We start from the raw sequence: 14,985 nt of genomic DNA on the forward strand, positions 1-14,985 counted from the left end.
CAAATATCTGAGAGAGAACGAGAGCAATATTCTCTGTTATTAATCTTAACTTATGTATTTCTTTGCATTATTTATGTTAATTTTGTTTATCTCTTTCTTAATGCAAGAGTTGTGTTTGGATTTTTTTGTTAAGTCTTAATTTGTTGTTGTTTTTTTTCTGTTTCTTATTGCTAAAGGGAACTTCAGGGAGGAAAGGGGGGGAACCTTCATAAACAATTTCTTCTACTTGATCTCAGTATATAATTTTCTTGTAGGTTTTTTTTTGATTTGTGTTGTAGTTGTGTGTGTGTTTCTTTTGTAATTTTTTTTAGTTGGTAACTGTGAGTATCCGCATATTTAGTATCCGCTTGTTTTTAGTGTAGTGTTCATCTCTTCTTGTTGTTTGTTGTATTTAATGGTAATTAACATTTGTTTTTATTTTATTTTTTTTGGTTTATATATTTCATATATAACGTGGTTTTTCCTCTTTTTTATTTTGGGGAATATTTGGGTAGTTTTTTACATTAACAATAAATTATAACTATTTTGTTTTCTTGGGGTTTGGTTGTTGGTTTTTTTTTGGTTTTTTGGGCTTACTAAAATTATATTTAATATGTATTAAATTTCATTTAACTACAACTAATGCGTGTATCTCTTCGGTATAGTGTTTTTGTTGTTGTTGTTGTTCTAGTTCTTGTAATGTTGGTAATGAGCCGTTGAATTATCCTTAAAGGATAATTTTATTTTTCATTGCATTGAAGCATTGTAATATTGCTGTTGCTATTTATCTTGGAATTTTGCTTTTCCAGTAGTCCGCATAGATGTTTGTTGTTGTTGTTCTTATGATGCAATAGCAATAGTCTTGATAGATAGATAGCAGTGTTGACGCTGAAAACAAACCTCTTGGGGTTTTGTTGTTGTTGCTGCTGACGTTATTCTTGTCCCACTTTATTTTTCTTCGCCCAGCAAGACCAAATCATCGGCCACCACATCGCTGACATGCAGATAGATAATCCAGTACATGAGATTAAAGCACACGAAACACACCGGAAACACAATACGTGAGTATTTGTCAATGTCCGATGGTGTTATGCCCAAGAGCTTGTTAATATCCTAGAGATTAGTTTATTTTTTATAAAAAAAATCAAAATTTTCGAAAAAAATAATAAATCATAAAAAAATAATTAAATATCGCAAGAATGAGAAGAACAAGAAGAAGAAGAAAAAAATACATTAGTTAATATAAATGTTCTTGGCGGGGGTACACAATTGGCGACATAAAATTACTTTTTTTACCTTGCCCGGGTGTAGCAAGTGAGCTGGTACCGCGGCCTCAGCGTCACCACCTTCGGGCGGTGCTCCTCCACCTCCACCGCCGCCAGCTGGCGGTCCACCGGGGGGTCCCTGCGGCCCGGGGCCATGTGGTCCAACGGGCGGGCCACCACGTCCACCGTTGACAGTATTCTCAAGGGTGCCACCCTTCGAATGAGCCTTGGGATCGTGCACTTTGAATCTCACCTCCTGGAACAAGGGTCCCACTATCGAGCAACCGCGACCACCAATATTTTGTTGTTGCATATTTTGAAAGCCAATTGGGCGGTTACTCACTGTTTGTTTGGGTACATGAGGATGACCATGGCTGTGATGGCCATGACCATGCCCATGTCCGCCATGATCCACCACCGTATTCGGATTTGGATTGGGTGGCGGTTGCACCCCATCAAGTTGTTGCTGCTTTTTTTGCTCAGCCATCTTTTGGATCGTCATAAATCTTTGTTTTCGCATTTGAATTCGTTTTGCCATATAGCCCACAGTGGCGTATTCTATTATTTTTATTATTTTGTTTATCAATTGAGTTTTTTTTTGGAAAATTGAATTGTTTTTTATTGTTGTTATGGAAATTGTGGTTGTTTTTAATTGAATTGTTGTTTTTTGGTATTGAATTGGTAGAATATTATTTTTTTTATCGTATTTTTGGTTTTGAGGGATCATGAAATCAATCGTTAAAGGCAGCAGTTGATGATGTTTTTTTTAAACCAATCAAAAATTTATTGAATGTACGGGGGCGGGGGATGTGGGTAAATGTTGGGGGGTTTTCGACAAATGCATCCAATTGTGAAATTTTCCAAAATAGTGGTTCCAATTTTTATTTTTCGATTTTTTGTTATGATTTTTGTTTGAAGTTTTTTGTTGCGGGATAAAGCCGTTGATTGGTTGTTTTTTTGGGTTTGGTAAGAAATGTTCAAAACATTTTGTTTTTGATTTCGGGGTTTTTTTTGTTTGTTTGGTTTTTGGTTATCAAATAATGTGAAAAGAAAAAGACAAATGTTTAAGATAATAACAATGATCTTCGAATTAAGGGTTTAGTTATTCAATAACACTTTGAAACAAACTCAAAGAAAAGCAAATCAAAAAAGTTACAATGAAACGAAAATATAGAAATAACTGACATTGAACATTCAATGAGTTTTATAGGGGGAACATAAGAGATACAAATTTTTGGCTTATTTAATTTAAAAAAAAAATATTATTTGAATGTAAAATAATCTTATTTCACTGTGGAAAAATATTATTTTGCTTTCTAAAATAGCCGTGAAATATATAAAAAAGACTTCCTCAAGGAGAAGAATCTGCTTCGGGGTAGAATAATTCTGATGTAGTTTTAGTTGATCCGTAAAAACCTAAAGCGAACAATTATTAACTGGAAACTGGTTCCTTGGATCCCAGCTCTAATTTAGAATTAGAGATAAAAGTTTGAGATTTTGTTATATATTGCTAGCCAGAAGTTGAGTAAAATTTTTTCCAGTATTTTTTGCGGAGTTTTCTGGACAAGTTTCAGTCTATGTTTCTCTAAAATTTACCTCTTTTTTGTTAAAGACTATTCAGGTTCTAAGAGAGAATCAAACCCTAATTTGGTATCAGTGAAACAAAGGCAGATTTTCCCCGTGTGTTGTTATGGATCTTGCGGCAGAGTAGATAATGTAGACTTCGCCGAAAAGAAGTATTTTTTGTATTGCCGACTTACGAATCCTTTAGAGGGTGATATGATCTCATAAGATTGTGTATAAGGCCTCCAGAAATTGGGAAACAAGTTTTAATTAATTTAATCTAAGAAACAGAGGAAAATATACTTCGTCTCCCAGATTCAAAGCGGCTTACTCATCCAACTTTTTATTTATATGTTAAGAAAATTAGTATTTAATAGGCGTCATATTGAAATCATAATTGCATTACATTCAATATTCAAAAAAAAAAAAAAAAAAAAAACAGAACTTGGCAAAGTGTTTGTATACCTTGACTTTGGCTCTAGTCATAATGGGTCCTCGAAGGGATTATAGTCAGGTTTTTAATTTTTTTAGGTAGACTTTGCAGGCAAGCCCTACAGTTTTGTTACCAAGTTCGGGATTCTTCACATTATGGAACAAGAAAATCGATCATAGGTGTCTGACTATGCAACATCTAAGCCAGTTTTAGTCAGGTTTTTTTATTTGAGATAGACTTGGCTAACAAGCCCTACACAACACAGTTATAAGGGTATTATAGCTTTCTGGGGCCCAAAGAGTTTGTAAGGCCCAGAGAAATTGGTCCTAGATCCACCTTTTAAATTTCAAAGCACATTATTGTCACGAATTCTGTCGGGTTTTATGGTCACTCTAAATGCCACAATTATGACCCGAAGATCACGATTTTTTAGTTTTGGCCTATTCTGAGAGTTATAGCGAAACTTGATGGCGAACAGTTTTGTAGAATATTCTGACCTGCTATAGCTCCCTTTTTAAATGAGGTTTTAATACTTTTTAGAAAAGGGCTTCTGAATGGGTCAGAGAGTCGACTGGGTTAACGTATTAGACAAAAATATTTCTCTAAGTAATGCCAGTAATATTGCCAATGATACCATATACATAAAATGCAAGGATTTCGAGAAATCCTAACTCTAGAACTGTCTCTGTCCGTCTATCCGTTCGACTGGCTATTATAATTTGTAAACACAATAGAGGCCACAGTTATGGACCAATCTTAATGAAATTTCGCATGTAGGATAGGTTCTGGTCAAAGAAGATCTATATTGTTTTTGGTGATGATCGGCTAATATTTAGGGGATGTCTGTTTTCCTGACCACACTAGAGGCCTCAATTATGATCCAAACATCACAAAATTTTACGTGGAGAAGGGGATCGGGCCAAATAATAAACATGCCTGTTTTGATAAAAATCGTTGAATAGTTAGCGGGTCAAGTGGACCCAGACTTTTTGATATCCCGGGGGGAGTGGATGACCAATTCAATTGACGTATATACTCAGATGTGGGAGTTACACCTACACATTTACAGGTGATTATTTGTATATTATTTAGTAACCCATTACCACACTAGAGGGCGGAAATATATCTCTGATCGGTTTGAAATTTTGTACGGAGTTTCAATTATGGTCAAGGACAATGATTAGATGATATTTCAGGCATGAAATTGACCGAAAACTTTATTTTTCGCTGGATTTCTCATCGCTCTAGACATTTAAATACATTACAAAATTTTCATTGGAAAATCGATATCCCCCGGAGGAGATTTTAATCTTAAATCGGTTAATAGAGTGCAAATATCGGTTAAGAGAGTGCAAAAATTACCCAGGCTCGGAATATAGAAACTAAGAGCTCTGTGGTAGCTGTGTATGGTATCATATGGTCGGTCCTGTCCAACTATACTACTCCGCTCACAGGTTTTCAAATATCTTAGAGAGGGAAAATATTGTCCCCCCCCCCCCTTTTAGAGAGGTATCATTAAACTATTATAACGTCGATACACATATCTTAAAGTTTCCCTCCCTATATAATACTTTTTTGGAAATCCTTTGTAATTATCAAAAAATTTGAAATCGTTTTCACAGTCGATATTCATCGGATAAAACCATCAAAACCTTTTTTGTGTAAAATGACTGATTTTGTTATAGGAAATGTTCACCCCGTGATAAACAAGAGGCGGAAAATATGACTGGTTAAGAAGGAGTAGCTGTTGATCTCTAATGGGTCAGAGGGTGCAAATATCTCGAAATATTGCCAGGTTGTGTAGGGTATCATATAGACGAACCTGTCTCTATACTCGTTTTCACACTGGAAATATTTTGTTTTTAATAATCGCTATTCTACAAGACTAATTTTAAAAGATTTTCCAAATTAAAAATAGTATAATAGTTGAGAATATGATTTTAATAATTTGAGCATATTTTTGAGTATACTATACTATATTAATGGATCCACGATTCTAAATTTCGACAAGCTTTTCTTTTTTATTTTTCTTCAGACGCAAATTTGACTTCTAATTGATAGAAAGAAAAATTTAAAACAACTTCTTCCTGAGAAAATTGGTGAGCTCAAAAGTTATTTCTTTCGTTACCGCTTTTGTATTTGGATTTGCTATAAATGTTATATTATATTTATATTTTTTGTTTCAAATTTAATTTTTATAAATGTGAAATTGCAAAATATCGTAAAATTTATATACAATATTTTCAAATTTGCATATTTCTATTCTAAAACCTTACTACACTATTTTAATTCAAAGTCGAACAGGCGGGCGTATGATGAATTGCTTTATTAAGCATCCAATACGTATACGCACCCATGCCCCTAAATGTATGCTATTAAGTATCGTTAAGCCACAGTGAGATTTATTTACAAAATAATTATGTTGTTCTTGTTCAATATTTTTTTCTCTCTTATGTTCCCTTTTGTTACAGCATAAACGTTTAAAAAACACTTACGAATTTTCTTTTAAATAAAATAATATTTAAAAATAAAAAAAGAAAACTATGACACTACAATACAAAAAAATTCCAATAAGAAAAATTGGAAATAAAAAAAATAGACATTCGGCTAATTTAATGTAGAATATAGAATGTATATAGTAAGCATGACATGTATGGATGTATGTATGTGTGAATGAAGTTGCATACGCATGTACAAGACAAGAGTGATGCAGTGAAGAGAAAGTGAAAGACTTGGTGATAGTTCGAAATAGATAGACAAAAAGCCAAACTTAAAATAATCATAAAAAAGAAGAAGCATGAAATGCAGTAATTAAAAACAATGTATGTGAATGAAGATGAAGGTGAGCAAACAAATAAATATGTATGTAACTATGATACAATATGATTTTTAAGAAACAAAAAAGGCAATTTACACATTGAGAATAAGGACAGAGTTTTACACATGAATAGCGAAAAGAGTTATAACGAAAAAAAAATCTACTTAGTTTGAAGTAGAAGAAGAATAAGGAGAACAAACTACTACCGAATGAAAAAATAAAACGAAGAGTTTGAAAGTTTTGAAAGAGATAGACAGATAGAGAGTGTGAGTGAATAATGGTGTTTTGTCGCTCAATTGTAATGAATGGATAGAGTTTGGAAAGAAATTCAGAATATAGAAAGTGGAAATTGTTGTTGTGGTTTTTTCGGTTTACTAAGCTTTTGTTTTTTTTTTTGGTCTTTGTGATAGCCAATTGTAGGCAGGAGGAGTATGTTTTTTTTGTGTAAGCAAATATTTTAGCTGGATTTTCTTGTTTTGTTATGCATTGCAAATTTTGTATTTTTTTTTGATTTTGTTGTTGTTGTTTTTTTGCTCAACCATCACTTAAAGAAAATTATTGTCGGAGAAACAGATACAAACTCATTGTATGGGCGCTATATCCCACATTTTTTTTAAATTGGTTTGATTTGATTTGATAAAAAAAGAAAGGATTACCAGTGATGGTGTGGTGTTTTTGATTTTTTTCCTACGTAGTTCGTATCAACTTCAAATGTCGATTTACCTGGAAAAGCGCTGGAGTGAACTCAAATATCGAGGTTATACAATAGTTTTTCGATTTAATGACTGACACAATGCGATGTATATTTTTGTATTAAATAAATATTGTGTTGGAATGTTAGTTTTTTTAACGATGTTTCCATATGACAAACGCACACATATTTATTTAAATAAATATCGTTGAAATTACGTATTTTAATAGTTTTAATTGCAAAATAGTTTCTTTTTTTATTATTTTATTTTGAATTAAATATAAAATAATAATACTTTATATTTTTAGTTGAGGATTTGATTTTAGTTTTTGGTATGGCTTTCTTTGAACGCTGTTTATTAAAATAACAGAATATTATTTTTGTTTCAAACCCTTTGGAGGGACTTTTTGATGCGGGTAGTTTAATTGGTACAAAGATCTCAAATTTTTATGATAGGCTATCACGAAAATATTATTAAATCTTAATTTTTTATGTATAGCTAATGAGGGGTAGAATTCGGGGGCTTTTGAAATATTTGAAGATAGTTCTTCAAATTATATCTTGGATTTTTTAGAAGATTTTTAAACGAATGTCGTGAAATGGGTATGAATATTTCTTAAAGACTTGTCAAATAAATCGAATTCTATGTTAATTTTTTTTATTTTTTGCTACATTTTCGGAAGACTAATTTATTGACAATTATGGACATACCAAGAGTCGGGGGTATTTTTAATTTTTTTGAAGCATTTTAAGGAAATACTTTTGATTTTGAAGAACAGATGTTAGAACAGATAGATATAGCTTTGTGCAGCCCCAAGATATTGGTCCTAGACCCACTTTTAAGTATACCGATCGTCATAGCTGAGGCGATCTAGACATGTGTTTCCGTCCGTCCGATCGTTCGTCTCTCCATTATAATTTGTAAACACGATACAGGCCAGAGTTATGGACCGATCTTCACGTATTTGCATGTACGATGGCTTCTGGCCAATGAAGACCCCTATTGTTTTTTGGTAAAGATCGGTTAATATTTAGGGGATAAAATGGACCAAATATTTAATGTTTGTTGGTTTTTCTGGTCGCTCCAGGGGCCGCAATTACGGCCCGAACATCGGGAATCGATTTTACTTGAAGAAAAACAAATCGGACAATATTTAGCCGATTAAATGGACCCAGATTTTTGTGTGAAAAATTACAAAATTTGTATTTCATGGCGTATATATTTACTCCTGACGTCTATGTCCTTCCTCGAGAAGTTGATAGAATATATTCAACAGGAGTGGATGGATACTCCAATTACACTTAAATAATAACAGGTGCTAACATATTCAGCTATTATTTAGCAACCCATGACCACTCTAGTGGGCGGAAATATATCGCTGATCGCTTTGAAATGTTTCAGAAGGTTCCAGTTATGGTAAAGAACAACGCCTATAATATTCGGTGATGATCAGATAATAATTTTGGGATGAAATGGATCGAAAACTTATTTTTGTGATTTTTTTCACAACACAACCCACGGTGAGAGAAATATGGACAAGTAATTAGAAGGACTGCACTGAATATTAGTAATATTCGGAAAATATGTCAGTGTAAGGAAGAGGTGTTGCTGACCTCGAGAGGTGTTGCTGATCGGGCAATATTGCCCAGGCAAGAAATAAACATCAGAAGAAAGTTAGAGTACCGTGGTAGTTGTGTGGGGTATCGCATGCTCGAGTTGTGTAGGGTATCGCATGATCGGGCCCGTCCGACAATACTGCTCCGCTCATTAAGTTTTTTTTTTTATTTTATGATAATCGATACCCTATTTCGCAAAATATTTTTTTTTGTTGCCTGTCTGGGTCATTAACCTGGTACTTTTTAAGAGAACATTTAAAGGACTGTCAGAGCATTGAAAATTGATGTTATTCAGAGAAAAATCTAGAATAAAAATCGTAAATGTTAATGCAAAAATTAATAGGGAAGTGCAAATGTTTTTATTAAAAAATTTACGAAGGACTGTAGAAGTAAAAATCAAATTTTTATGCAGGGTCCTCAGAATAATAATCTTGCATTTCTTACGAATATCGTAGGAAGAACTATGAGACCACTTAGAAAAAAGTATTGCAGCTATAATGGGGGTGAGAGGTATTATATTTTCGGGAAGAGAAAATTATTGCGATTTAAAAAAATATTTGTTGCTTTATTTTTTTTTAAATAATAAATTGCCCAAAGACTTTTTAATAGTACCAACAATTCCATTTCGGGCATCCACGCTTTGAGAAAGCCAAAATAAACCAAAAACTTTATTTTTTAAATTTGTTTTCACATTTTCATTAGACATTATATCGAAAAACTACAGTATAAATAATATTGTAATGATGCACGAGTCTGTGTTGAAGAACTACTTCATATATATATGAGAATATACATTCGTCATTTCCATTACTAACTTTTTTGCCTTAGTAGACACAGTGTTTATAGACCTATTTTGCTAATTAAAAAAAATTAAATGTAAGGATATATCCTATCCTTCTCATAAATAAACTCTGAAACAAATACAATTTTGTATTAAAATATATAAACTTCTAAACCACTGAAAAAAATATGGTTATCAAATAGTTATTCCCTTGAAATGATAAATAATTGTACCACACTGCAATGCAGTCTTGAATCTAATAATTTCATTTATATTAACTTTTGCTAAATTTTATAATTTTTATTATTTTTAGAGGTATATATGAGTATGTATAAACACAAAAATTAAATTAGAATTCATAAACATGACTTTTTGTTCAATTATAATAAATGGGAAATTTTGGTTTGCATCATGATCGAAATTATAAATTTGTAAAAATCAATAACAAAAATTAGAATGATTATAGTATATTTCGAATTAATATATAGAGAAGTATATTGTCAAATCGATATATAACTCGTGCTACACCTCTATATACACACATAGATATGTATGCGATTGATATCTTTTGTAATTAATATAATAGATTTTACCAATCATACCATGCTCCGGTTAGTTTCCCACACTCGGAAACCCCCTTAAACTATGAAAAACAACGAAAAAGAAAACCAAACCCCCCTAATGTTGATGAACCCCGAAAACATATAAACGTTGTACAGAACAGGCACAGTTTCCGATTTGGCGGATGTACTCAAGAAGTAAGTAGCTGATATTACAGGAGAATAAAAGACCTCGTCTTCAGATACACCCCAGTAGATGAGGGAATTGATATAATCCGTATAAAAGCGAAGTTTTCCACATCAATCTTATTTGCACTCATGCTCCGACGGAAGACTAAATCTCTCTGCTAGGAAATTTAATGCAAAAATCGGAAAGGAATATTATTGGGAATATTTTGGGCCCCACCATCGGAAAATTCTGCTTCCATGAAGAAACATTCGACAACGGCATGAGGATGGTTGACTTTGCGGCAGCAAAAACATGGTAGTTAGAAGCACCAGATTCAAGCATTTCGATATAACAAGGCCACCTGGATTTCTCCTGATCAAGCAATGAGAAATCAAATTGATCATGATGTGTTTTAGACGTTCGATCGATCTGACGAGCAACCAAGGTTCGCACTCGTCTTAATGTAGCAGCAAAGGTGCGATCTAATGTAACACGGAAACTCGATGTCTAAAAGCTACAAACTCAACAGATAGCAGAAGCCTACTCCGGTTACCTTACTCACTTGCTTGACGAATGCACTACTTGTCCCGATAATAATATAGAATCACAATGGCTATGAATTGCTCACTACCTACCTACTGCACTAAAGCAAGAATTGAGTACCAAAGCCCACCATCAAGAAACCCATTGCACGATCAGAAGTGTCGTAATGCTAATGGTGTTTAAAATGCAGCGTATAGGGCAACCCTGCAGACAGTAGCAACACGCAATGCAAAAGAGAGAAGCAACACGCAATGCAAAAGGAAAAGTAGAGAGAAGAAGTGTACTTTCAAAAGAAAGACGGATGAACAGTGATCAAATCTAGATGTACAGGAGTCAGAATGAAGTCCAGAAATTTTACCAGCCAGTAAAACACCAAATCGACATCATGTTTACAGATACATACAGCTGTTGAGGATTTGGTAGGAGCATTTTGCAAATTAAATAGTAACGGCGAAGAAGATACTCCAGAACCAAATAGAGATGACGGTATTATTCTTCAGCCGATTAATTGCTGAACAATCTATATCGTCATCTCTATTTGGTTCTGGAGTATCTTTTTCGAACTATTCAAGATTGTCAGGAGCAGATCTGACACTGGTCAGGAGCATGCATCAACTGATTAGTACAATTTGGCCATTGGAATGCATGGCCATTGATTGGAACCTCAGAATCCTGTGTCTCGTGCAAAAAAGGAAGGCAATACGATATGTGCCAATCGCATATAAAGTGCTATCCCGCGTATTGTGTGAACGACTGAAGCCAATGGTCAATGACATTATTGGACCATACCAATGCGGCTTCAGACCTGGCAAATCCACTACAGACCAGATTTTCACACTGCGACAAATACCGGAAAAGATCCACGAAAAATACATTCCACCATTTCGTCCACTAAAATGCCGCATTCGACAGGTGTTTAAAGCCATGTCCGTGTTTGACATTCCTGCAAAATGGATACACGTATGTAGGATAACTTTAACTGGCACAAGATCAGTAGTTAAAGTCGGAAAGTACGTCTCGAAGCCCTACAATACCGAACGAGAATTCAGACAAGGTGACTTGTTTAAAATTCTGCTAGAAAAGATCATACGAGATGTAAATGTGAACATAAATGACACTCTGCACATCATACAGCATGTGTTAATCGCCTACGCCGATGACATCGATATATAACTGGTCGAATATTGCGAGCGGTAACAGCCACCTTCGAACAAATTGAAAAGGAGTCTGCCAATGTGGGTCTGACAGTAAACGGCGAGAAGACCAAGCTGATGGTATCAACACGCAAGACGTCCAGTAGACTCGGACAAACTGTGGAACTTGAGAACTACAGCTTCGAGGTAGTCAATTTATTTTATATACCTTGTTACCGCCATAAATAAAACAAATGACATCGGTATTGAAATTCAGCCAACAGGTGCTACTACGGTCTAAGTAAGCAGTTTAGAAACAATGTCACCTCCCGCCAGACCAAACTCAAACTCTACAAGACGCTCGTGGAGTTTTTGAGAGAAAAAATTCTCCGAAAGATCTATATGCCGATCTGCGTTGACGGTGAATATGGCCGTCGAATTAACCATGACTCATGTCAGACGTATCGAGCTGTAGCGATTACGGTGGCTAGGTCATGTTGTGAGAATGGATGAAGATACCCCAGGCATATAAAGCGAACCAGCTGATGGTTCACGCAGAAGGGAAATACCACGAATTAGATGGAAAGATCATGTGGAAGAAAACATTGACAAAAATGGTCTTTAGAATTGGAAAAACTGCGCACAAGACCGACGGGCCTGAAAATCTTTTTTAAACTCGGTTTATGGAACAAACGTTCTGTCACAAGCCAGCTAAGAAGAACAAGACATATATTGCTACTACTTCTAGGAATTTGATTTGACATTGTCTTTCGCATACATACATTCGTAAATTGTAAAAATATATTAAAAAATATTTTAAAATTAAAAATATTTATTTTGTTTTTTTAAGTATGATTTAATTAACAAATTAATTTAAAAAAATAAAAATAGTACATATTTAAATTAAAATACTATTTAATTTAAATACAGGTTAAAAATATTTTTTTTTATCCTGTAGTTGTTTGAGTTTAATCTTAAGAATAGTCAGGTTTTATATTATCCAATATTATAATCTGACAAAAAAATATTTTGGCAATAAACTTACCTGTTATTTTTGCTACATTTCTCAATTTACAATAACTTTAGGTTAATTTTTATAAATATTATTATCTTAAACTATTAGTCAATTAAATTTTTTATATATAAATATTAATAAATATAAATTATAAAAAATATTGATAATAGTTGGTGTTTTTAATATTAACCTATGTTTTATAACTACCGAAGATCGCAGTATTGTAGTTTGTGTGAAAAATATATTTTCAATTGGAACCATTTAAATAAATCTAAATAATAAATATCATTTAAATTGTGTATGCATTTTACCTAAGCTAAACTATATAAAAAATATTTCATTTTTGTCATATTGTAATTTGTAAATATTATTGGCCTTAAGGTTTTTTTTTTACAAAGTAAATTATGAATAAAATAATGATAATCCATAGACGTCAATGATACAAATGCTTAAGAACCGAAATACTGTATTGAACAAAAAGTCATGTTTACGTTCACATTAATTCTTTGAAAGGGTGAACACACGTACATACATACCTCCAAAAATGAGTGGTCCAAATGTGCAATAATTTTGATAAATCCCCCAAATACCAATTTGTTTTGTATTTTTTTTTTGTTTTGTTCTATGACAGTAATGAACCTAGAATTTAAGAAAATTTAGATGAATATATTAGATCATTTTTTTCTTGTGATATGCAAAGTGTTTTTGTGAATTGTCTCAGTTTAGGTTACAACGAAACTCAGGGTCTAATTGGAGTATTATATTATTTTCATTTCATTATTTCATTCGTTCATTATTAGATATTCAAAGATTACTATGTTTATTAATAAAAGGATTGATAAAAAATGTTAATCGATACGGTTTTTATACCATTAAATTCAAATTTAGATTCGACAAATTGGTAGTCGATTACTTTGACTTTTTGAATTTACGAAAAAAATATAAAAACAGGATGTTTGACCGTTGATGGCCGCTTTTTTGGTAACCGGTTACTTTTGTATTATTATTCGTTTTATTATTTAATTGTGCACAAATAGATTGGAATTTATTTTTTACTAAAGGAAATAAGTGACAATTTTTTTGAGTAACCGATTACACAAATAAACCGATTACTTGCATTTACACAAGTAAAGATTTTAATAACTTGTATATTAATTGCTATAAAATTATCTAAGTTGTTAATCTCAAATTCTTAATTTTTTTAATAATATAACTAAACAAGACTTTAGCAATTGTGTACTTGGTAACCGTTTAAGTGATTACCAATTCCATTGTTTAGTTAATTAATAATTTTTAATAAGAATGTTTTAAAAGGTATATTGATGATGAGGATTTTTTATTTATGTAATAGGTAATGTAAGTAGCCGATTACTCAGTTAAAAATTAGTAATCGACTACTTTTTTCTTTTGTATAGTATATTGATATTAAGCAGACAGTTACACTAGAAATCAATAACAATTATTATCAAATTAAGATTTGATAAATGGCTGTTGATTACTTGGTAGTCGAGTGCTTTATCGATTACGTGGTTAAAAATTAGTAACCGAATACTTTTTTTAATAGTAAATTGAAGAAGACCGTTACACTAGAAATCAATAACAATTATTATAAAATTAAGATTTCATTTAAATGGCTATGGATTACTTGGTAGTCGAGTGCTTTATCGATTACGTGGTTAAAAATTAGTAACCGAATATTTTTTTAATAATAAATTGAAGAAGATCGTTACACTAGATATCAATAACAATTATTATCAAATTAAGATTTCATTTAAATGGATATTGATTACTTGGTAGTCGAGTGCTTTATACTTTTATACTTCACCACCGATTATTCAATAACCAATTTAAAAAGTTGGTTTCATTCATAGGGCGTAAAAAATAAGTTATTTAAGAATTATATGTTGTACGATTACTTTTAAATCAATTTTTTTTTGCCACCAGTTACTTAGTAACCATTTTGATTTTATATGCTACATTCATAGATAACTTTTAATAAAAAAGTAACCAATTACTTGGTAAGTGATGACTTGCTAATGGTTTACTTGGTAACCCATTACTTCGTTACCACTATTGTTTTCAAAAAATAATTGATTTGCTTGGAAATATGATTACTGATTTTTATATTAATTAGTAATCAACTATATATTGATTATTTGGTAACCGATTACTTTGTAACCGGCTCTTTAGTAACCACAAGACGAGTATTTACTTCATTCACAAATAAATAAATAAAAGTTTAATAAAGTGAGAAACCGAATAACTAGGAAACGATTACTTTGTAACCGATTACTTGGTAATCGATTACTGAGTAACCACATTTACTTTAAGAAAAAAGTTCTGGTAAGTCTTCACAAAATTATGTTTTTGCTTTCATTTCAATTTTGCTACCCCTTTAAACCAATTAGACCGAGTTTT

At 32.4% G+C, this 14,985-nt stretch overlaps 1 protein-coding gene across 4 annotated transcripts in view; it reads right to left on the reverse strand.

Moving 5' to 3' along the window:
* Positions 1-917: 917 nt before the first annotated feature.
* LOC133330463 (gamma-aminobutyric acid receptor subunit beta) overlaps positions 918-14,985 on the reverse strand; it is a 108,757-nt gene continuing 94,689 nt past the window's right edge. For 3 of the 4 annotated variants that reach the window (XM_061538897.1, XM_061538899.1, XM_061538901.1), the window contains 2 exons: positions 1,267-1,802; positions 918-1,092 (listed from right to left, as the gene is read on the reverse strand). In XM_061538897.1, coding sequence (XP_061394881.1) covers positions 928-1,092; positions 1,267-1,802 — 701 coding nt within the window. In that variant the 3' untranslated portion in view covers positions 918-927. The remainder of the gene's footprint in view (positions 1,093-1,266; positions 1,803-14,985) is intronic. The other variant, XM_061538898.1, reaches the window with a different exon arrangement.

The sequence above is a fragment of the Musca vetustissima genome, unplaced genomic scaffold (assembly GCF_032173495.1).
Source record: "Musca vetustissima isolate MV318-11 ecotype Yass unplaced genomic scaffold, APGP_CSIRO_Mvet_v1 utg10841, whole genome shotgun sequence".
Classification (NCBI taxonomy): domain Eukaryota; kingdom Metazoa; phylum Arthropoda; class Insecta; order Diptera; family Muscidae; genus Musca; species Musca vetustissima.